Here is a 21,738-nt window from a genome sequence, read left to right as displayed (position 1 = left end):
TCTACACAAACCAAAAAAATAAATAACTTGGAATCACCCTGATGTCATTGAAAATACACATTTACATATAAATAAGGTGACCAGGCTATACAATCCATAAGGATCAGAATTTGTACAATGGGCTTTTCCATGTTCTACCATAGAACATACAACACCTTACACCTTACAACAAAAGTCTACTGCTTAATGCTTATAAGCAAATAGAGTAGAACAGCATTATATACAAACTCAGCACTACGGTTCCACACCATTGTGGCACTCAAGATTGAAACAGAACAAAAGTAAAACTCCATGGTGACGGACCTGTCTTCAACTCATACCACGGTATATAGCACCGGGTCGAAGATCATCCATATTATCAATATTCCTATACCCATCAAACTCCCTAAGAGATGACCAGCCCCTGTGGGACAGAAAATTATGGTAATCATCTTCGGTGTAAAAACTCTTCTCTTCGGTATGCACTTGTATGTGATCAGACTCGTCATAAAGACAGACTTTAATGGCCAATCCTGCAATTAGGAGTTCAACATTTCTGCTTAGCCCCAAACCAAAAAGGGTAAAAGACCTGCTTAGCATCAAAAAATTGAACTAAAAAGGGGACGAAATAGATTAATGATTCATCCAAGTCATAATCGACATGGCTAAATGCCCCCACAAGGCTTGTCGTGAACTTCGAAAGTATTAACAATTTATCCCATAATATATATATATGTATATATGTATATTTGGGATCTTACTATAAAAATAAAATAAAATCAGAACCACATTGTTTATTCTATGAAAACCACAAACGGATCACTGTACCTTCATCAAGATGAAGTGTATAGTTTCCCAAAGGCATATCCCGGTCAAGAGTTCGGACTATCTGGTCCTCATCCTCCAACCAAAAGGCACGTCTAGTTCGTAGCCTAAAAGCACATTTAATTGCCTCCTTGATGGCATCTGCAGTGCCATCAATGCCAATCCTTCTAGTGTAATCCCCGCACTTGACTGTTATGACCCTTCCACAATAAGACTGACTTTCCCCGCCTGCCAAAAATAGAAAGCTGCATTAACGTATAGAATCATTTGCTTTGCATTATTCCAAAATAATATGTGAGCCACAGTCTCATGATTCATAGTACCGGCCTCGACCACACTCACTTGGGCATATGTCAAACGAAGGGCATTCATCCGTAGTAAAAACTGCTTACAATTTTATTTTATTTTTTTTGTTTTTTGCTATAAACCAATGGCAATCATCCATGGTGCACACTTGAAGGAGAGATTACAATAAATATATGTTAACCCAGTTTTATTACACAGTCAGATTTAACAGAAAAGTTACCATTTCCAGGAGTCTCTCTCCAACTCCAAGGAGGAACTCCACTTGCTGCAACTGCATCAGCTGTGGTAATGGCAAGAGGATGTCCATCATGATCTAATCGTCTCTCAAGATTTAGTGTCGGCCTTCCAGTAGCTACACATGAAGATCTTAAACTTGAGATAACACATTTTCTTTGCGATGAATAGAAAAAAGAAAAAAAGGGAACATAACCATACTAGGACAATAGTAAAACACGAACTAATTTTGAAAGTGTGATGTTTTCTCACGTCACCCCCCACCCCCCAACAAATAATCTTCTAAAATTAGTTATGAGAAAAAGACCGCACAGAAAAAAGTTGTACAAGAAAATTTAACAGATAAATCCCTGATGCACAGAATTCAGATGACTGCTCTGCTTCAAACTCTTCAGGTCTCAGCATGTATGACACACACAAGATTAACACGAGAAGATGAAACTATGATCAAGGCAATAGTGTCCAGAAGCCTGTGTCCTGTCTATGGACCTTAAGGGATTTTTTTGGTTTATTGAAGTGAATTAGATCTTATAAATGTAAGAGGATGCGCGAGAGGATTAAGAAAATATCTAATCACAACTTAGAGAAACCTAGACAGAAGCACCAGGAGATGATCAAGAGAACTTTTCATAATTACACCTAGTACCCTCCAATAGATGTTCATATCAGGAAATGCAAGTCGATATTTGTATCGAGGATAGACAAATAGTGGAGTAAAAAATAATTTTTACCCCAATATCTGATTCTTGTTCTCTTACTCAAATTTCTCAACTTGCTTTATTTCCATTGAAAAGGTAATTTCAATTCTCATTAATAATTGAAAAACGCAAACAATGAAGGCAAAGGAACTTCTGTAATAACTCATATATGTATAAGTGTAACTGTTCAAAAGTGATATTAGAGGACCATAAAGTTATTCCCAGGTCTGAGAGATGCAGTTCATATTATCACCTTCTTTTCACCTCCTACATACAACCGCCACTTTTTTTTATTAAAAGGTAAGTGGGGGGTTCCAAGGCAGAGATTTCTTGTCGTAACTTGTGACTAATTCAACTAATGGAAAACAAACATGTGACTAAATCTACTGAGATAATAATGGCTCATAGTATCTTATTTCACAATTCCTTTGACATGAAAAAACAAACAAATACAATAATATTCAAAATTCATAGATAGATGGTTGTTTATTTTATTATCAGGGATTCCCTCTAACCAACTGACATATTTAATAGCAGACAAAAATATGAACACAAGCATGCCCATGCAACGAGAATAGTATTCACCCTCCCCTCTCACACAACAAAGAGCTGATCATCCAAAAGTTCATTAGAGTAAATACATGAGAAACAAACGTAGAATAATTTTTTTTTTTTTTTTTGGATCGGTAAATAAGATTTTATTGATCGTAAATAATAATTAGAATAGTGACAATCAAATGTATCCATACCTTCCACAGGTCCAAAAGAAATGCTAGCATCCTCTATACCTGCATGAGCACAAAACTAGTCAATAAATTGGGTTGCCTATTACATTACTTCCCTACATACCAAGATAGATTGAAGTTTGCAAATGGCATGTATAATGAGATAACATGCATATTAACATCTTCCTATAAAGTTCAATAAAGAGTTCGTTTTCCAGATATTTCTTTTTTTTATTGGTAAACAAATTTTTATTGATCAAAAGAGTAGGCAATAGCCCAAGTGTACGGGACATATACAAGAGCAACACCTAGGCGTGCTAGTTTAGTGAACAAGGAAATCATGCAATGAAAATCAATTACAATTGACCAATGGAGTAACGTATTGAAAAACAAAGTTCTAAGCTCATCCATTGATCGCTCTTGGTCTTCAAAGCTTCTATCTTTTTTCTCCCTCCAAATGCACCACCATAGGCATATTAGTACCAACTTCCATATGGATGCAATTTGAGAGTTTCCCCAAACGCCTCTCCAAGAAGCTAGGAGGTCACTTACTCTTCTCAGCATCAAACAAGCTAATCCCAATCGAGCAAAAACTTCATTCCGCTCTTCTTGCACATACAACACCAATCCATGACTATGAATCTACGTTTCCACAAGTTGTCTAGAGTGAGAATCTTCCCCAACGAAACTGTCCATACATAAAATGCTGCCTTTAGAGGTGCATTTGTCTTCCAAAAGCTCTTCTATGGAAATGAATTTGTGGTGTGTGGTCATGGTGTGGTAGAAGGATCGGACTATGAATATCCCTTTCTTAGAGGGGAACAAAAATATTTTGTCTTCACCTCCCCCCAACAATCAGGTGGAGTACACATGGTCAAAGAATGCCAAAAAAACTTCAATTTCTCAATCCTGTGCATCTCCATAACCATTTGCCAAGCAAGGCTTTGTTGAAAAATGGGAGAGTAAATTGGGGCCCATTTCACCAAGTGGAATTTAAACTCGTCATTTATCCCCAAGAAAGAAATCACGGTGTCCATGTGATGGGCCACCATGGCAAAGAGGGGAAATAATGAGAGGAAATAAGTTGGCAAATTGGAAAGAGTGCTTTTGATTAGGGTCACCCTAACCCCTTTGGATATATACATCATCTTCCAACTAGCTAATTTCAACTCCATTTTTTCTAGAACATCATCCCAAATAGCTTTCAATTTGAACGTAGCGCTGAACTGGAGGCCAAGATATTTCATGGACATCTGACATATCTTACAACCCAAGATGGACGCCATACTCTCCACACTAGGAACATCACTGACACTACTTCTGACTTGGCCAAGTTCACCTTCAGCCCTGATGCAGCTGAGATATTTCAAATCCTTAAACCTGAACTTACCTTCCCATACCATAACAAACAAAATAAAACCTTACAGAAACTTCAAAAACGTCAAGTCTTGTTGCCACGAGAAAAATCCCTGCAAACTGCTCTCTTAAAAAGTCTTCTTTAGCCTTTAACCCTATCTATATTCCCTAGAGCTAAAACCCCGACTTTCAGCCCCATAGCCCACCACAAAACTCAAAAAAGGTTTCTCTAAATCCGTCCTAAATCAGATAAAGAAGTCTAACCTGAACAGATAGCTGATAAAGACAGATTTAGGACATATAATATGAAGAAATGCTACGGAAGATCGGTCTTCCATGGAATATCTGCATCCTCTTTGTTAACAATCATCATTGTGAATAGGAGGAACTGAGAAAGACAGGAGTACTTCATATAGCCAGAGGAAGACGAAGCACTTGATTCAAGTGTAAAATAAAAGGGGCTTAAATATTAGAACTCATGGAATTCATTCCCATCAAGACCACACATGACTCACGAGCTAAACCATGATTGATCCAAAATAATAATTTGAGGTCAGAACTTTTTTTGATCGGTAAAAGTACACCATGCATATACTCTTTCCTTGGAAAGGCATTTGACGGAGCAAAAATCGATGAGGGTGGCATTATTTGTGTGGACTGCTGCACCAGGGAAGACCCTATGGAAAATTTGAGGAGAATCTTAGTATTGGATCGGTGCTGCAAGTGCAATAAGAGTGGGGAACAATTGATTTTTTATTGCTGCACTATCAAATTGCGCAAAATATATGGGCCTTGGTATTCCATCTTTTTGGTGTCGATTGGTTGATTGGGAGATACCTCAAAGGGTGGTAGAGTTGTTGGCATGCTGTAGAAATCAGAACGTTGGTCATGGCAAAGCAAAAGTTTGGCGATTGGTCCCATTATCTCTCCTGTTGTCCATTCAAATGAACGTAACGCTCGAAATGTAGAAATTGCAAGAAGACGGTGAACAAACTCAGACCATTGTGTTAAAAGCTCTTTTTCTTGGATATCGGCCCAAAATAGAGTCCTAGCTATTCTAATCATCTTGATTTTATGCCTTTGTTTTCCCTTTAGTTCATACTTAGGTGATTTTTCTTCTATTCATCCCATGTGCTTGAGTTGCATTTTCTAATAATATTGTATTACTTTTTAAAAAACACTTCTATGAACTTTGCATCCGCTAATAGGGTTAGAGCATTGGCAATGGCCTTGCCAAGTCTAAATTTTGGCTAGAACTTTAAGTTTTGGCTATAGTATTAACCTTTGGCTAGGTGAACCACATTGGACTAGCCATTAGATTAGTCAAAATAATAATATAATACTATTTTTTTAATAATATTATTTTTTAGTTTATTTTTTTTCATATTTTACAATTGCACTAACCATATGTTAATTAATAATTTAATTTCATAATTAAATTATTGTTTTCCAACTATTTTTTTTCCTCAACCTATTATTTTTCATCTACAAAATATATAGAAGAAGAACCTGAAAACTAAGGATATAAATGTGAAGTAAAAAAAAAACAACCAACAAGGTTGTCATGGCAAACCAGATATGGGGAACTCTCTGCCACCACCACTTCAGTCCATTAATCCTAAGTTACCCATGCTTAGAACCAACCCAAAGCAACCACACACTAATGAAAGGGAGAAAATAAGGATCCCAAACATGTGCTAAATGCTCCCTCTATTTGTTTTCTTCTATGCATCTCCATAGTACTGCATCAGTGGAGTATTGTGTGCTTCTAAGCTAAAACATAACCATACACAAACCAGAGTCCAAACTTAGTGCAAATACAAAACATTTTGGAACTTAAATCCAACCCACCATAGTTTCCCCTCCCTTCTACACACGGCACCAATTTACTAGGACAAACCTCAGATATCTTTCAATGGTAGCCATCCAAACAAAGAAAAGAGACTTTGGGGATAGACCAAATAGGTTTCAGATGAAAAGCATCACTACGATTTGCAGGAGCAAAATAAATACCTAACCTCCAATATCTCAATCCATTGCAAACTCGAAACAAGCACATCCTCCCAAGTTTTCAGGTACTAGCCCCAGAAAATGAAGAAAAAAAATACAGAATTAACATAACTCCCAACTCCGAAGGATTTAACACCCTAAAATGGTGGGGTTAACATCCTCTCCCCACCACCAAAAAGCATTCCATGAAAGGCGGATAACTTGATGCTCTTCAATTGAAGTCATATGCAATACCATTAAAGAATACAAATGAAACTTGCACTTGCAACTGGTCACCTTTTTAAAGAACAAAGATAAGGTGTATTAAATAAACATATGAATACTAACTCAAGAGAAGAAAGATACAGAATTGCCTAAAATTAGGTGTCAAATGGACCTCAGACTTGTTGGTCTCCTCCTCCTGAAACCTAAAAAATCACATCCCTAAAATTACTTATGTGATCATTCATACATTGCCACAACTAGAACCAAACAATTAAACTATTATATCTTTTCAAGTAACAAATGGAAAGCAAAGGCCAAATGTTTGATAAGGAAGGGTTGAATTAAGAGTTTTCTCCACATATGCTCCTCGTACGATCAAATATAAGCACAAATCCACTTAAAGAAGTCTCTTGCACTTATTATATTGCAACAAAACGCATACAGTCAAAACAAAACCCACAAATCAAAAGCACAAAACAAGAAGAAGGAACAGAGAGAAGGGCAAAAAAAAGGAAAAGAAAAGCTAAAGGCGGTCACCTCTGGCGCCAATTGAGAAAGGAATCCCAGAGACCCATCTTGACAAAACTGAGCTTTGGTGCAATGGAGCAATAGAATCTGGGATTTTCTAGGACAAGAGAACGAAGGAAGGAAAGAAGCGAAGGGACAATATGGCTAGTTCTTTCTTCCTTGGCGCAAGAAAATGGATACAGATGGCAAGCTATGGCTAATGCTTTCTTCCTTTTCGTATAAAGGGTTGTCGGCTTGGAAAGGTATGTAGCGACGGGGATGGACTCTAGGGCAAAAAACCAAGATTGAGGGAAATTGCACGCACCTGGGAAGAAACCACCAACAAGAAAACTTCCAGCTTAGCTTTTCTGGACAGAGGACAGAGAGAAAATGGTGAAGAGTGAAGAGTAGGACGTAGAGAAGAGGGAGAGAAACAGGGAAATTTCGAGGGAAAGAAATAAGGTGGTTTGGATGGGATTTTGTCGAATAAGTTATTCGTTTGGTTCATGTACAGGAACTCACTAATTATGACCAGCGGGTGCTTGTCACTGTAGCTCAAAGCCATAGACTTATTGCTTTGGCTAATCCAATGCAGGTAAATTCGAGACAAATGAGGCAAATATTTGGATGGCACTAGCATTTGGTTAGGCCAATGCCAGTGCCCTTAGAGGACGAAGCCTACCCATCTCATCCCGTCTTATCTTAATATTCAAATACCACAAACACAAACTCTTTTCAATTTCAAATTTTTAATATTTTCATCTAATCATTACCATAATCATTACAATTTTTCCTGACTTCCAAACAAAACACAAAAAATAATTCAATTTTTTTAAATCCCAAAACAAAAATAATATTAAAAAATAATATTATAATAATATTTTAACTTAATAATATTTTTATTCAACTATTTTTCTCTCATTTCCCAAAACCACATAAAAATCTTAACTCAAACAATTTCATTACTATTCACAAATTATTTCACTACTATTCAAATATCATCTTATCTCATCTCACTATTCAAACCAGGTCTAATTGACATCAGAAATTTTGGAGAGTGAAATGCAATTATATTTCTTTTTCTTTTTTTGGAGGGGTATGGACTAGACCCATTTGTTGTGGTTTTTGATGGTGCCTTATCCAGGTGTAGCTTCAACATTACAAAAATCGGGCTCCATATCATATCCATCACTTCCTTAGCGCAAGATGGCAGCAACCTAGTCTTGCTTGATGGCTTCTCTACCAGTTCCAAATGCATGCTTGGCTTGAGAGGCAATTCTAACCTATCTCCTTTCTAGTGTCATAAGATCTTTTAGAGTCCGTTCACGATCTCAAAATTCTTATGGTACATTTCCCTCCATATATACCATACCAGGCAAGTACGAACCATCTTCCAGTCTACGACAATTTGCAGGCACAATCCTAACCCTCTCCAATAATAAAAAGATCCCATATTTATCTAGGCATGACCCAAGCTAATCCAACCCATTGAAAAAAAAAAAAACACCACACAAAACACTAACAAACTCACAATTGAGTAAAAGGCGAACAACAGACTCTCTACTCCTCTTCCACAAGCAGTACCAATCAATCATCATATTGTGTCTTTTCTTGAGATTACCCATGGTGAGAGTTTTTCCTCAATAGGCTGTCCATACAAAAAAAAAAAAAAGCCAAAGCTTTCAAATGCACCCTAGTCCGCCAAATACTTTTCAGAGGAAAGGAATTGTTATCATGCGGGACAAGGGCATTATAGAAAGAACTAACGATGAACATTCCTTTCTCGGAAGGGGACCAAAGAAACTTATCTTCAATTCCTCTTCCCAAACTTGTGAAATGAAATTGATTAAAAAATTTAGTGAAGGCATCTGCCTCCCAGTCTTGAGTTGTTTCTTCTAAAGTTCACACTTCAGAGAAGGAAATCACTAGATATCTCTAAATGCATCACATAACCATCCTTAGCACAAACAATATTGTACAAGACTGGTAAATTATCCTAGAGTCCTATCTATAGACCACCAATCATGCCAAATATGATTCAGAATCTATCACCCGCCTCAAATCTACCATGGATAGGAAACTTCCCCCACCCTTTTCTTATATTCTTCTAAAATCCAACCCGTAAAGTCCTAGGACCTTGTTAGAGCACCACCCACCACACCAACATCCATATTTAGAATCTACAATTGCCATGCACAAGGCCTATTGATCATTATGATAATGCCAAAGCCATCCCCCAAAAGTGCAAGATTGAAAAGGAGTAGCGTCCAGACTCCCAAACCACCCTTGTAGACTGAAGAATATACCTTGGCGCCCAATTTACCAGGTGAAATTTGACCTCTTCATCTAGCCCACCCACCAGAAGTCTAGCAGCGGGTGTGCTAACCACAATACAACTATAGTAAACAATATTATTAATAGAAAGGATCCTCTCTAAAACTTATCTTATTCTCATGTCCGTACGTAAAAATTCTCTATGTTCTCATGTGCATACGTAATTCCATCTCCGACGCTTCTTGTCGGAGTTAATATCCCTTCTCAGTTTAGTCTTCTTTATACTCCTTTACACTTCTAATTTTTATGTCGCTTCTCGTTGAAAATCTCCTTCCATTTTCCTCTCTAGAGTTGCTCTGATGGAGGGTGATAGGCGATTAAAGGTGGAATAAAAAACCTTCAGATTTTCGAAAGAGGGCGGTAATAACATTCGTATTACCGAAAGAAGTAGAAGGATGGTTATGTTTATTTCCTTAAGTGGGTCATCGGTTTTATGGGTGGAAAAGATGGCGGAGGAATGCCTAGATTTTTTCCAGCGTGAACGTTCTCAACTGGTTGTTTCTTCAGAAAATTGAGGATGGATAACAAAGTTCTCAACATTCAATGCCAAGTTAACTCCAAGGGTTGTTTTTTGCAACTGGCTAAGTTCAAGAATGGTAGGAAGAGGGGTTTTTTGGTTATCCCTGAAGGTTCAAAGGGCAATGGAAGGGAAGGATTTGTGTATTACATTAAATTGGTCGTTGGCTTTAAAGCTCCTATTTTTGAGAATGCAAACAGAGTTAAGGTTTCTCACCCTCAACATTCTCTGTTTAAACGAGGAGGGGAGTCTGGTAGTCGGATGAATGTGGGGAGGTCCTTACCTTCCAAAAGTGCCTCGTACGCTTTGGTTTTAAGGTCACCGGCATGCTCTACAGCAAGGAGCAGCACTGCTGTGGTGGTTGACAAGAATCGGAATATGGGTAAGGAGTTAAGGGTGAAGGTGACAGCAGCCGTAGGCTTGCTCCACCTGTGGCCAATTGTCATTTTGTGCAGTTTGGCATGGGTGGTGGGGGGTACTTTGAAGGGTGCTCGAGGGCAAGGGAAGTGGAAGGGGTCCTGTGGGCTATCAGAGCTTAGCTGTCGGGAGTCATGGAGGAGGTTAGTGATCTGATGAATAAAGTTCATAGGGGTTTGGGCCTAGTTATGGGTTTGGGTTGTGGGTTCCCTAGGCCTGTGGAGAAGCCTAAAATAAACATAGACTATGTTGATGGGCCGGATCTGAGAAATAATAAGTTGAAAGGGTAGGGCCCGAACATTGGTTGGCAGGGCCTATACATTTGGGGGCCAATTCTTAGACCCGTCCATCCTAAGTAGCGGGCTAATAGACTATATCGGGGTCGAGAGCCGTATATCTCAGGCTCGAGAGCTTCAAGCTCCCCGGCAATTGCTGTGGTCACCTTGCTGACATCATAGGAAGTGTCACTAGCCGCCAACGACCCTCTGATTCCAAATAGGGAGCAATTCCCAACCTCGACAGGGGTGCACAACTGCGACAAGGCAACAACATCAACTGGGTTGGCTCGGGTTGAAGTTGTTGCCTATCCTCAGGCTGCCGACAGCTTGCTGTCAACACAGAAAGGGTCGCTAGTTGCCAGCAACCTTCCGGTTCGAAATGAGTAGTAGTTTCCGGCTTCGATAGGGGTGATTAGTTGTGAAGAGGTGATGACTTCAGATGGGTTGGCTAGGATCAGAGTTTCTGCCTGTCCTCAGGGCAATAATGGTCCTTCACAGCCTTTTGACTTCCCTCAATCATCTACCTATGATGCCGCTAATGTTATACGGTCACCTTCAGTTGTAGCTACATCTGTTGAGGTTCCTTCCAGGGTTTTGTCTACATTGGAAGAAGAGGATAGGACCCTTTTAGATGATGAGGTACTCTTGATGGGTCTGAACTACAGTTGGTTTGCAAGGAGTCTGGGGTTGGTGCTTCTTTAAATGAATTGGAAGATTCTGGTGACGAGCCTAGCCCTATCTATTCTTTACCTCCAACACCTTTGTGGGCTGGTTTACATTCAAACTGGGTCCTTCAAAAGGTAGATGAAATTTGCAATTGTGTAGGAATTTCTTGTGAAGGTTTCGAACATTAGTTTAAAGCTATTATTATTTCCATTGAAGCAGGACAACCTCTTTTAGCCAAATTTGCCTCTAAAAAAGAAACGGAGCTTACGAGACTTTCTTGTTCTATCAATTAATGCAAGAGAAAGAATTGCTTGTAGGGGGAGGAGGCACAAAGATGGGGTGAATCCTGTTGTTTTATAAAGCCTAAAAGATTCTTTCATGGAATGTTCGGAGACTGAATGACCCAAGCAAGCACCTCCGAGTGAAGAATATGATCCATAAATGAAAGGTTAACGTAATTTGTTTGCAGGAGACTAAGCTAAAGATTATTGATAGAAAAATAATTAGAAGTTTGTGGGGTTGCTCTTACGCGGGATGGGCCTCCCTTGCTTCCAAGGGTGTCTCAAGAGCTGTTATAGTGATGTGGGATAAGAGAGTAGTTAATTTGGTGGAGTATGTCGGTGAATTTTTGGTGGCTTGTTCTTTCATGAATGTGGAAGATGGTTTTGGGTGGGGTTTTGCTGGAGTATACGGGCCTAATGATGACAGTAATGACAGTAATAGAAGGCTTCCTTTGGGATGAGATTGCTGGTTTGTGCAGTTGGTGGGATGGCTCGTGGTGTATTGGAGGGGATTTTAACATCACTCTGTTTCCGAGTAAAAGGTCGGGGGACTCTAGTATTGGTTTGGCCATGGCTGACTTCTCAGCTCTAATTTTTTAGTTGGATTTGGTTGACTACCTTTGGCTAGAGGAGACATCACTTGGTCTAATGGGAGGGCTTGGTCTAGGTTGGACATATTTATTGTCTCTCCTTGGGAGGCTTACTTTCCTAACCTATGCAAAAAACACCTTCCTAGACTATGCTTTGATCATTTTCCCCTCTTATAGGATTGTGAGGGTCTTCATGAGGGGTAAAGATATTTTAAATTTAAGAATATGTGGTTGAAAGTAGATGGGTTTACAGACAAGGTTAGATCATGGTGGTCTTCATATCAATTTTCAGGCACTCCTAGTTTTGTTTTGGGTTGGAAATTTAAAGCCCTGAAAAATTATTTGAAAAATGGAATATGGAAGTATTTGGGAAAATTAATGCTCAGCAGAATATTCTTTTTTAGGAGCTGCAGTGTTTTGATGAAAAAGAGGTTGATGGAGCCCTCTCAATTGAAGACAAGGCAAGGAAAATGGTTGTTGTGACTAAGTTGGAAAAAATACTCTTATGGAGGAGATTTCTTGGAGACAAAAATCTCAGGCGAGTTGAAGGAAGGGGACAGAAGCACAAAGGTTTTCTACAGTGTAGCTAATTCCCACCAAAGCAATAATGTCATTGAGGTTCTTCATTCGGAAGGTAGGGTCGGACAATGCTAAAATTTTTTTTTGATAAGTAATCAAAGATAATATATTCATATAAATAGGCAAAGCCCAAGTACACAGGAAGTATACATGAAGAAGTGCCTAGTTAGAAGTTACAAAAGAAAGAAAAAGATCATGGATACTAAGACCGTTACAAACTATGGCCCCCGCCCATGAGAACAATAACTTAAAAAATACAACTTTTAGCTCTTCCAGTGTTCTCTCCTTGTCTTCAAAGCTTCTTGCGTTTCTTTCCCTCCAAATACACCAACACAAACATATTGGTACCAACCTCCAAATTGCCGCTATTTGAGCATTACCGTATAGTCCTCTCCAGCTTGCAAGAAAATCTACCAATCTACACGGCATAACCCAAGCTAATCCAACCCTTGAGAAAAAATCATCCCACATGCCCTTGGCCACCTCACAGTGTAAAAGCAAATGATCAACTGACTCCCCATGCTTCTTACACATACAACACCAATCTAGGACAATAATCCGTCGTTTCCTCAAATTATCTATAGTAAGGATCTTGTCCAAAGATGCAGTCCAAACAAAAAAGGCTGCTTTTGACGGGGCTTTCGTCTGCCAAATGCTCTTCCATGGATACATAGACTTACCTGGGTTCGTAAGCTTTTCATAAAAGGATCTGACAGAGAAAAGACCTTTCTTAGAATGATTCCAAAGCATCTTGTCTCCAGTGCCCCCTGAAATGCTTGCAGAATATAATACCGCAAAGAACTCTGTAAAAGGCTCTACCTCCCAATCTTGGGCTGCCCTAGTGAAGTCAATATTCCATTGCTGGGTGCCGTTTGAGAAGACCAGAAGCTCGGCTATTGATACCTCCTTTTCTCTAGCGAGTGCAAAGATAGTAGGGAAGGTATCTCGTAAGCAATAGTTACCGCACCATTTATCAGACCAAAAGTGAACCCGCGACCCATCACCCACAACAATGTGTTCATGTCCTCGAAAGGTCCCCCAAAGACTCCGAATGTTTTTCCACAAGCCCACTCCATGAGTGCCTCGAACCTCATTCGAGCACCATCCTCCCCAAGCTTCCCCGAACTGTGAATCTATAACGGACTTCCATAAGGCCTCTCGTTCGATTTGGTACCTCCACAACCACTTACCCAACAGAGCTTGATTGAATTTCATCAAGTGACGAATCCCCAAACCTCCCCCAGACAATGGGGTACAAACTGTAGGCCAATTAACCAGGTGGAATTTGAACTCTTCCCCCAATCTCCTCCATAAGAAGTCCCTTTGTAGCTTCTCAATGCGGTTAGCCACCTTTGTAGGGAGCGGAAATAGAGACAAAAAGTAGGTGGGTAAGTTTGAAAGAGTGCTTTTAATCAAAGTTAACCTACCACCTTTCGACAAATATAGCCTCTTCCAAGCGGCCAATCTGCTCTCCACTCTTTCAATCACATCATTCCAAATCCTCGCCGATTTGAAGGAGGCACCCAATGGTAAGCCAAGATACTTCATAGGAAGCGAAGATATCTTGCATCCCAAAATAGTAGCTAAGATCTCCACATCGGGAACAACCCCCACTGGCACTAATTCTGACTTTGCAAGATTGATGCTCAAACCGGATACAGCAGCAAAACAAAGAAGTAACGCTCTCAAGGCTTGAACCTGGCCAAGTTGTGCACCACAAAAGATGAGCGTGTCATCAGCAAATAGCAGATGGGAAATGTTGAGGACACCATTCCCCACTGCAAAACCATGGAGTAGCCCCCCATCCACCAGACCCTCAATCATTTTACTGAGTGCTTCCATGACAAATAAGAAAAGTAAGGGAGAAAGCGGATCTCCCTGTCTCAGGCCACGAGATGAGTTGAAGAAACCCACCGGTGTGCCATTTACCAAGATAGAGAAACGGACTGAAGAGATGCAAAATTCAACCCATTTTTGCCATTTCCCTCCAAAACCACATCTACCAAGTAAGTAAAGTAAGAAATCCCAGTTGACATGATCATACGCTTTCTCCATATCTAACTTGCAAAGTAGCCCGGGTACATTAGACTTCAATCGACCATCCAAAACTTCGTTTGCGATAAGTACCGAATCAAGGATTTGTCTCCCTTTGACAAACGCGTTTTGTGGCTTTGAGATAAGTTTTTCCACCACCGAGCTCAATCTATTTGCTAATACTTTGGAAAGAATCTTATACACCCCATTCACAAGGCTTATGGGGCGATAATCTCTCACTTCCCTCGACCCCACCTTCTTAGGGATAAGGGCTAAGAAGGTGGCGTTGAGACTCTTTTCAAAGCTAGCATAAGTATGGAACTCATGAAAAACTTTCATTATATCTTCCTTGACCACCTCCCAACAAGTTTGGAAAAAACCCATAGTAAAACCGTCTGGACCAGGAGCCTTATCACTTGCCATGCCTCTAAGAACCTTGCACACTTCCTCATCTGTAAAAGGTCTCTCTAGCCACCCTGCACTCTGCTGGTCTAGTGTGGAAAAAGATAGGCCATCCACTTTCGGTCTCCAGTTGTGCTCTTCAGATAGGAGTTGTTGGTAGTATTGTTCAACATGATTATTTATTACCGACTGATTCGAAGAAACTTCCCCATTCACCATCAACATATCAATAGCATTGTTCCTCCTATGAGAGTTGGCCATCTTATGGAAGAATTTCGTGCATTTATCCCCCTCCTTAAGCCAGAGCACCCTTGATTTTTGTCTCCATGAGATCTCCTCCATCAAAGTTAATCTTTCGAGATCAGCTACTACATGATTCTTTCGAGTTTTTTCAAGTTCAGAAAGAGATCTGGCCTCCTCCTCACCTTCCAGACCCTGTAACTCCTCCACCAGAGCGCGCCTCTGCTGGGACACGTTACCAAAAACTTGTTCATTCCATTGCTTCAGGTCCTGTTTCAGTGCTTTCAGTTTTTTTGCCAATATGAAGCTTGGGGAGCCTTGGAACGAGTAAGAAGTCCACCATTGTCTAACTCTGTCCACAAAACCATCAGTTTTAAGCCACATATGCTCAAATTTAAAATACCTTCTACCCCCTTGGATGCCACCACAGTCTACAATGCTAAAATTAAGGATGACATTGTTCACTTTTATGATAAGCTTCTCACGGAGCAATACCATTGGAGGCCTAAGGTTGACGGGCTAGTTTTTATTAGATCAATCAGACAAGCACAACTTGGTTGGAGAGATCGTTTGAAGAGGATGAGGTGCTTAGTGTGTTAAGAGGGATGGACAAAGACAAAGCATTGGTTCCAGATGTAGGGGTGCAAATCGGTCAGTCCGGCGACATTTTCGGTCCATCATTTTTCCAGACCGGTAGCTATCGGTCCGATCGGTTTGGTCGGTCCATTTGGTCCGGACTCTTTTTTTTTCTTAAATCAATTAATAAAAAAAAATTATTTAAAATACTAAATTAAACTAAGTGACATATTAATATGGATTATGTAGCAAACTCAATAAAAAAATATTTTATATGGTCAATGATAATAAATTAGATGAAAATTACATTATTAATTTATATAATTACTATATAATTAACTAATTAATATTATATATTAGTTAATTCATAAAATATTAACAAGTGTTAATAATATATTTAAAATTTTATATTATTAATGGTGATAGGTTAGATGAAGATATATATAACATATTGTTAATTTATAGAATATTAACAAGTATTAATAACATATTTAAAATTTTATATTGTTAATTGTACAATTATTATATAAATAGTATATATAAAATATTTTTTTATTTTTATTTTTTCATTTGGTCTAGTCCGGTCTGGAACAACCCTGGATCGTGGACCGGACCAAAACTTTTCGGTCCTCTAAAACGTGGACCAAGACCAACCGGTCTCAATCTCGGTCCGGACGGACCATTTATCACCCCTATCCAGATGGCTTCACAATGGCTTTCTTTCAGGCTTGTTGGGACATTGTTAAGGAGGACATCATAAGGTTTTTCTTGTAATTCACTCATTAATGAAATTTGAGAAAAGTCTTAATGCTTCATTCATTGCCCTTATTCCAAAAAGGGCACGGTCAGTGGAGGTGAAAGACTTATGTCCCATAAGTCTGGTGAGTGGGGCATACAAGATCATTTCAAAAGTTCTAGCTAGTCGGTTGAGTGAAGCTATGGGGAAGATCATCTCGAAGTCACAAAATGTCTTTGTTAAAGGTAGACAAATCCTTGACTCGATCCTCATTGCTAATGAATGCTTGGAAAGTAAAGTCAAAGTTGGTGCCCTAGGTATTCTATGTAAATTGGATATGGAGAAGGTATTCTAGGTATTCAAACTTTTTTCAAACTTGCCATTAGCAATAAGATCATGAAACAATCTTGTAACACTCGCATAATATCTACCTTCATAACATGCCAAAGATCACTTCCCTTGGAAGTGTATTTGAAGAAGCATGGCACCTCGTAAGACAACGTTTTTTGCTTGGACTATATCATTAGGGAAGATCTTGCCCACGGACAATTTAAGAAAACGTGGGACTATCATAATTGATTGGTGTTGTATGTGTAAAAATAGTGGTGAATCACTGGATCACTTATTCCTCCATTGTGAAAAACTTAGCCAATGCCTTATGAAATGATTTTCTTCAGCGGAGTTGGACTTACAAGGGTTATGCCTAGAAAGGTGGTTGATCTCCTAGCTAGTTGAGAGGTCTTAAGGGAATTTTCTAGATTGCAGTTGTGTGGAAGATGGTACGTACTTGCTCATTGTGGTGTATTTGGAGGGAAATGAATGGTCGGAGCTTCAAAGATCAGAATTGCTCTTTTGAAGAGCTTAAGCATTTCTTTTTTAAGACCTTATTTATGTGGGCCATAGCTATAGATTTTAATGGTCTCAATTTCCATGGCTTCCTTGTATTTACTGCTAGCTCTTCATTAGTTGCATTCTCTGGCATACTTCCTGTATTTTTGAGTCATGCCTATTTTAATATCAGTAAAACATTTTCTACTTGTAAAAAAAAAAAAAAGCCAAGGCAGCAAGCTTGAAAGAAAGCCATAGAGAACCCATCCAAGCCCCATGTCTTTTCACAATTGAAAGCTTTCACTACTTGAAAAACCTCCGTCTCCTCAAAAAGCCTCTCGATCCATGATGCCTCCCTCCATCTCTACACTATTTCCCAAAGTAACATCACTTACAAAAGAAAAAAAAAATCCTTAAAGTAACATCACTTAGCTATATAAAAAAAAAAAAACAAAAAAAAATGTAGCATCGAGAGATGAATTGAAACTTACGCAATGAAATATAAGATTTCAGGGCAAAAAAAATGTAAAGGGGCCAGGGTAATCAAGAAATCATGGAAGATAAGTGAATGCTAGTGTGTAATCCTCCTCATGATATGCCCTAGGAAATCAAGAAGACAATTATTCTAAATTCAGAGTATATTGATCTACTAATTAAAAACTAGAAAACCATACTCTCACCACAAAGCGACCTCTATATCCCTACACACAATCCCCTCCACATTTAATTTCCAAAGCAAGTGGCTCTCTGCATACCCAAAGTAAGCGGTGTATCTTTTCAGTCCACACTCTTAAGTTTATGTCTCAGCTTGCAGAAAGAGTCATGATGTTCCTATCTAATTTTGCAGAATGCACCAAGCACTGAAAATAGCAACTTTGAGGGTTTATTTTTTCTTTGTAAGGTAAAAGTAAAACAAACGTTCTGATGAGCAGTCATTGCAAACCTTTATAAGACACCGCACACTAGTCAATAAATCCCATTTCAAAATCCTCGTATCGTAGCTTCTAACAGAATCGTTTCTTAGGACAGGAAGCACTACCCTGGCAATGCTTACACACTAGCCATTTTAAGTAATATTTCAAAGAACTGGAATAACCCAACATGAAGCATCGGAATTTTTGTACAACAGAGTATTTTCGGTTCGTACCCAATTCAAATTCTTCCAAAAATAGAAGCATGAAACAGAGGTTAAGTCCATACCTTTATCCGAGAACTGTATAAAGGCGTCAACTTTAGGCGGCGTGGGGCTCTTGTACTGCGCATTCTTACTCCTCTCCCTCAAAATGTCCTCAATTTCCTTGTAATACGACATCTTGGCTGACCCACTCCCCCGATCCTGGTGCTTAGCCTTCTTGAATTCCTTGAGCAAATTCCGCCACTTGTCGGTGCACATCGTCGGAGAGCGATCGAACCCCTTTTCCCTCATCTTCGAGGAAATCTGCTCCCACAAATGCTTGTTCGACTTGGAGATGTTAAACAGACCGTCCATCTCACGGCGCATAGTGATTAAGCTACGTGTTTCGTCCTGGACCCAGGTCTCAGCGCGCTTCTTGGGGGCCTTGACCTCGACCTCGACCTCGACCTCGACCTCATGGTCCTCGTCGCCTCCGCTGCTATCGCCGAGGATTATCTGCTGGTGGTGGGGGTGAGGGTGAGGCTGGTGGTGGTGAGGTGGCAGGTCAGCATTAGTGACGACCTCGATAATCATGTCGCGGGGGCCTTCCTCTTTGTAGAAATCGATGGGACGGGGATTCTCGGACAAGTACATGGTTGTTCTTCTATGAAACAGGCACTTCGTGCTTTCGTCTGAGAGGAAGTGGGGTCGTCAGCGTTTAGAGGAAGATGGGGTTGAACGAGGAGGAGATTCGGATGGGATGTGAGAGTAATAAATAGTTCATTCCTAAGGATTACTGGTTTCACTTTAATTAGCAGAATCTGTAAGTTAGGGGGTTTTAACAAAATAAGACAACTGTCCAAGTCGGGTGTTTTAACAAAGGGTGGATCTATGGTCCGCTAGTGTTTTTTTTTTTTAATATATATTTTTAAGATTTTTAAATATTTAAAAAAAAATAAAAAAATTATAATATTATTAAAAAAATATTTTCTTAATTACTTAATAAAAAAATAAAATAAAGATTCTAGCAGGAGTCCTCAACGGAAGCTCCCTATGAGAAGAGTAGCATTTTCTAGGGATGGGCAATAGGGCCCCACCCTTGCTGCCCCATCCCGCTTTCGCTCTGCCCTTGGTCAACGGGGCGGAGCCCCCCGTCCGTCAGATGTGGGGGGTGGGTGGCCCCGCCCGCATCTGACCCCCATGGCGAGGTCGGGATAGGGGTAACCTCCGCCCCGTCGTTTCATGCTTGGTTTCTTTTTTTTAAAATACGCATTAGGAAACGACGCCGTTTCCTCAATGGTGAAACATCGTCGTTTCTTTTTTGTTTAGAATCCCCCCTTGGCGGTCACCCTCCCTCCCACTCTCTCTCTCTCTCTCTCTCTCTCTCTCTCTCTCTCTCTCTCTCTCTCTCTCTCTCTCTCTCTCTCTCTCCCTATGTCTTGCAGCTCGCTCTATTGCTCGCCGTCGCCGCAGCCTTCCGTGACTCCCCGTATTCATCTCCGTCGCCGAGGCCCGAAGGTAAGAAACCCATCATCTACTATAATTTTTTGTGTAATTTGTTTTATGGAATGGATATTGGAGGAAGGATGGGGTTTAATCGAAGATGGATGATGAGATTTTGTGAATTGTGTGCTGTGGAGACTTGATTGTGTATGTGGTTCACTGATCGTGCATGTGGTTCACTTGATTAGTGTGTTGACTCTATGTTGAGGGTTTTCGTGTGTGAATCTGTCTTGGACTCGTGTGTGATTAGCTTATTTTTTTCAATTTTTTGTAATATACCTTAAAATAATTTAGGAGTTTCAATCCTTGAAACCCCTAAATTATTTTAGGGTTTCGAAATACCCTAAATAATTTAGGGTTCCTGATTGGAACCCTAAATAGGGTTCCAATTTGAAATCCTAATATAATTTAGGGGTTTCAATTTTAGGGTTTCGAAATACCCTAAATAATTTAGGGTTTCTGATTGGAACCCTAAATAGGGTTTGATACCCCTCCTTTTTAATAATCAGCTCTTAATTTGTGCATTTATATATATATATATATATATATATTTGTGTATGTTGGTGGGTGTTTTGGGGTTGGGGGTACATCTATATATGGTCTAATATTATATATATGGTAGATGCATGAACCTTTGTATCACGTAATTTTAGTTTCTAATTAATTTCTTAGATCTCTTTTTGCAAGTTGGAATTAATTAAATGCTAGTATATAGATCATTTTGAAAAACTTTTGTATCACGTAATTAATACCAAATGATAAGATCATGTGGACGATGTTATAATTTGCTTGGCAATTGGTTAATTTGGATTGGGTATTTCATTTCTTTTTTTTTTTTTTTTATGTTTGATATTTGATCATTGATGTTTCATCTTCCAAGTTCCAATATATATGTTAATGCTTGGATGTAATTGTTTGGCATGTTGATATGTTTGCTTTAATTTTAGATTTCTTGTTTGGTTGAGTTAATGGATATGCCAGCAGATTCTAGTGCGAGCTATCCTTTCGATGCCCAAGGTACCCCTACCCCTACACCTACCCCTACTCCTACTCCTACTTCTACTCCTACCCCTACCCCTGGCCCAACACCTACCCCTACGGTACCTTGCTCCGCCCCTAAGCCCAACAAGAAACCTGCTTCTATAGTTTGGGCTCATTTTATCAAACTAGAGAGTGGTGACCCCAATAACCCCCAAGCCAAGTGTAATCATTGTGGAAAATATATATGGATGCCACTATAGGAAACATGGACACCTCACAATTAAAGGTGCACTTAGAAGACCAATGTAAAAAAGTCCAATATTAAGATCATTACAAGAGAAAAGTCAATCTAGGCTAGAAATTGGACTTAAAAAAATTACGGATGAGACTAGTGGGGGTGCAACTTTGAGGGAGTATACTAAATATGATCTCGATGAGTGTAGAAGACACTTAGCTCGTATGGTCATCATAGACGAGCTACATTTTCAAGTTGTTGATGGGAAAGGGTTCCAAGCGTTTGTTCGCTACTTGGAACCAAAATTTAATATTCCTTCTCGCCACACGGTGGCAAATGATGTAAAAAAATATTTTTGATCTAAAAAAGAGAAGTTGAGGGGTGAATTGGTCTATCAATTTGTTTGTCTTACCACTGATACTTGGACATCAGTTCAAAATTTTAATTATATATTTTTAACTGTGCATTTTGTTGATTGTAATTCGATATTGCATAAGAAAATTATAAAATTTTGTCAAATCACCGATCATAAGGGTGAGACAATTGGGAAGGCGTTAGAGGCCGCAATAAAGGAGTGGGGGTT

The 21,738-nt window shown here is 39.4% G+C and overlaps 1 protein-coding gene across 2 annotated transcripts; it reads right to left on the bottom strand.

Annotated features, from left to right (window-relative positions):
* Nucleotides 1-15: 15 nt before the first annotated feature.
* LOC108997312 (trihelix transcription factor GT-1-like) lies at nt 16-19,239 on the bottom strand. 2 transcript variants are annotated; one of them, XM_018973529.2, is made up of 5 exons: nt 18,523-19,239; nt 2,792-2,830; nt 1,331-1,462; nt 808-1,032; nt 16-535 (listed from the first exon to the last, which is right to left on the bottom strand). In XM_018973529.2, the coding sequence occupies exons 1-5, from the start codon at nt 19,088-19,090 to the stop codon at nt 519-521; spliced, it is 981 nt and encodes a 326-aa protein (XP_018829074.1). In that variant the 5' UTR covers nt 19,091-19,239; the 3' UTR covers nt 16-518. The 2 variants fall into 2 exon arrangements, with proteins under 2 accessions (XP_018829074.1, XP_018829067.1); XM_018973522.2 differs by having other exon boundaries at nt 16-512.
* Nucleotides 19,240-21,738: the final 2,499 nt, after the last annotated feature.

Source organism: Juglans regia, chromosome 16, assembly GCF_001411555.2.
Source record: "Juglans regia cultivar Chandler chromosome 16, Walnut 2.0, whole genome shotgun sequence".
In the NCBI taxonomy this organism is placed as follows: Eukaryota; Viridiplantae; Streptophyta; class Magnoliopsida; order Fagales; family Juglandaceae; genus Juglans; species Juglans regia.
The sequence above is the reverse complement of the archived record's forward strand: the minus strand, read 5'-3'. Positions and strand labels throughout refer to the sequence as shown.

Excerpts from the sequence above, each read along its gene's own strand:
- LOC108997312 (XM_018973522.2), bottom strand. The coding sequence starts at position 19,090 with ATGTACTTGTCCGAGAATCCCCGTCCCATCGATTTCTACAAAGAGGAA. Across the intron at positions 1,463-2,791 it reads TTCTTTTGGACCTGTGGAAG|CTACTGGAAGGCCGACACTA; the intron begins GTATGGATACAT and ends CTTCATGTGTAG. Across the intron at positions 1,033-1,330 it reads GAGAGAGACTCCTGGAAATG|GCGGGGAAAGTCAGTCTTAT; the intron begins GTAACTTTTCTG and ends TATTTTTGGCAG.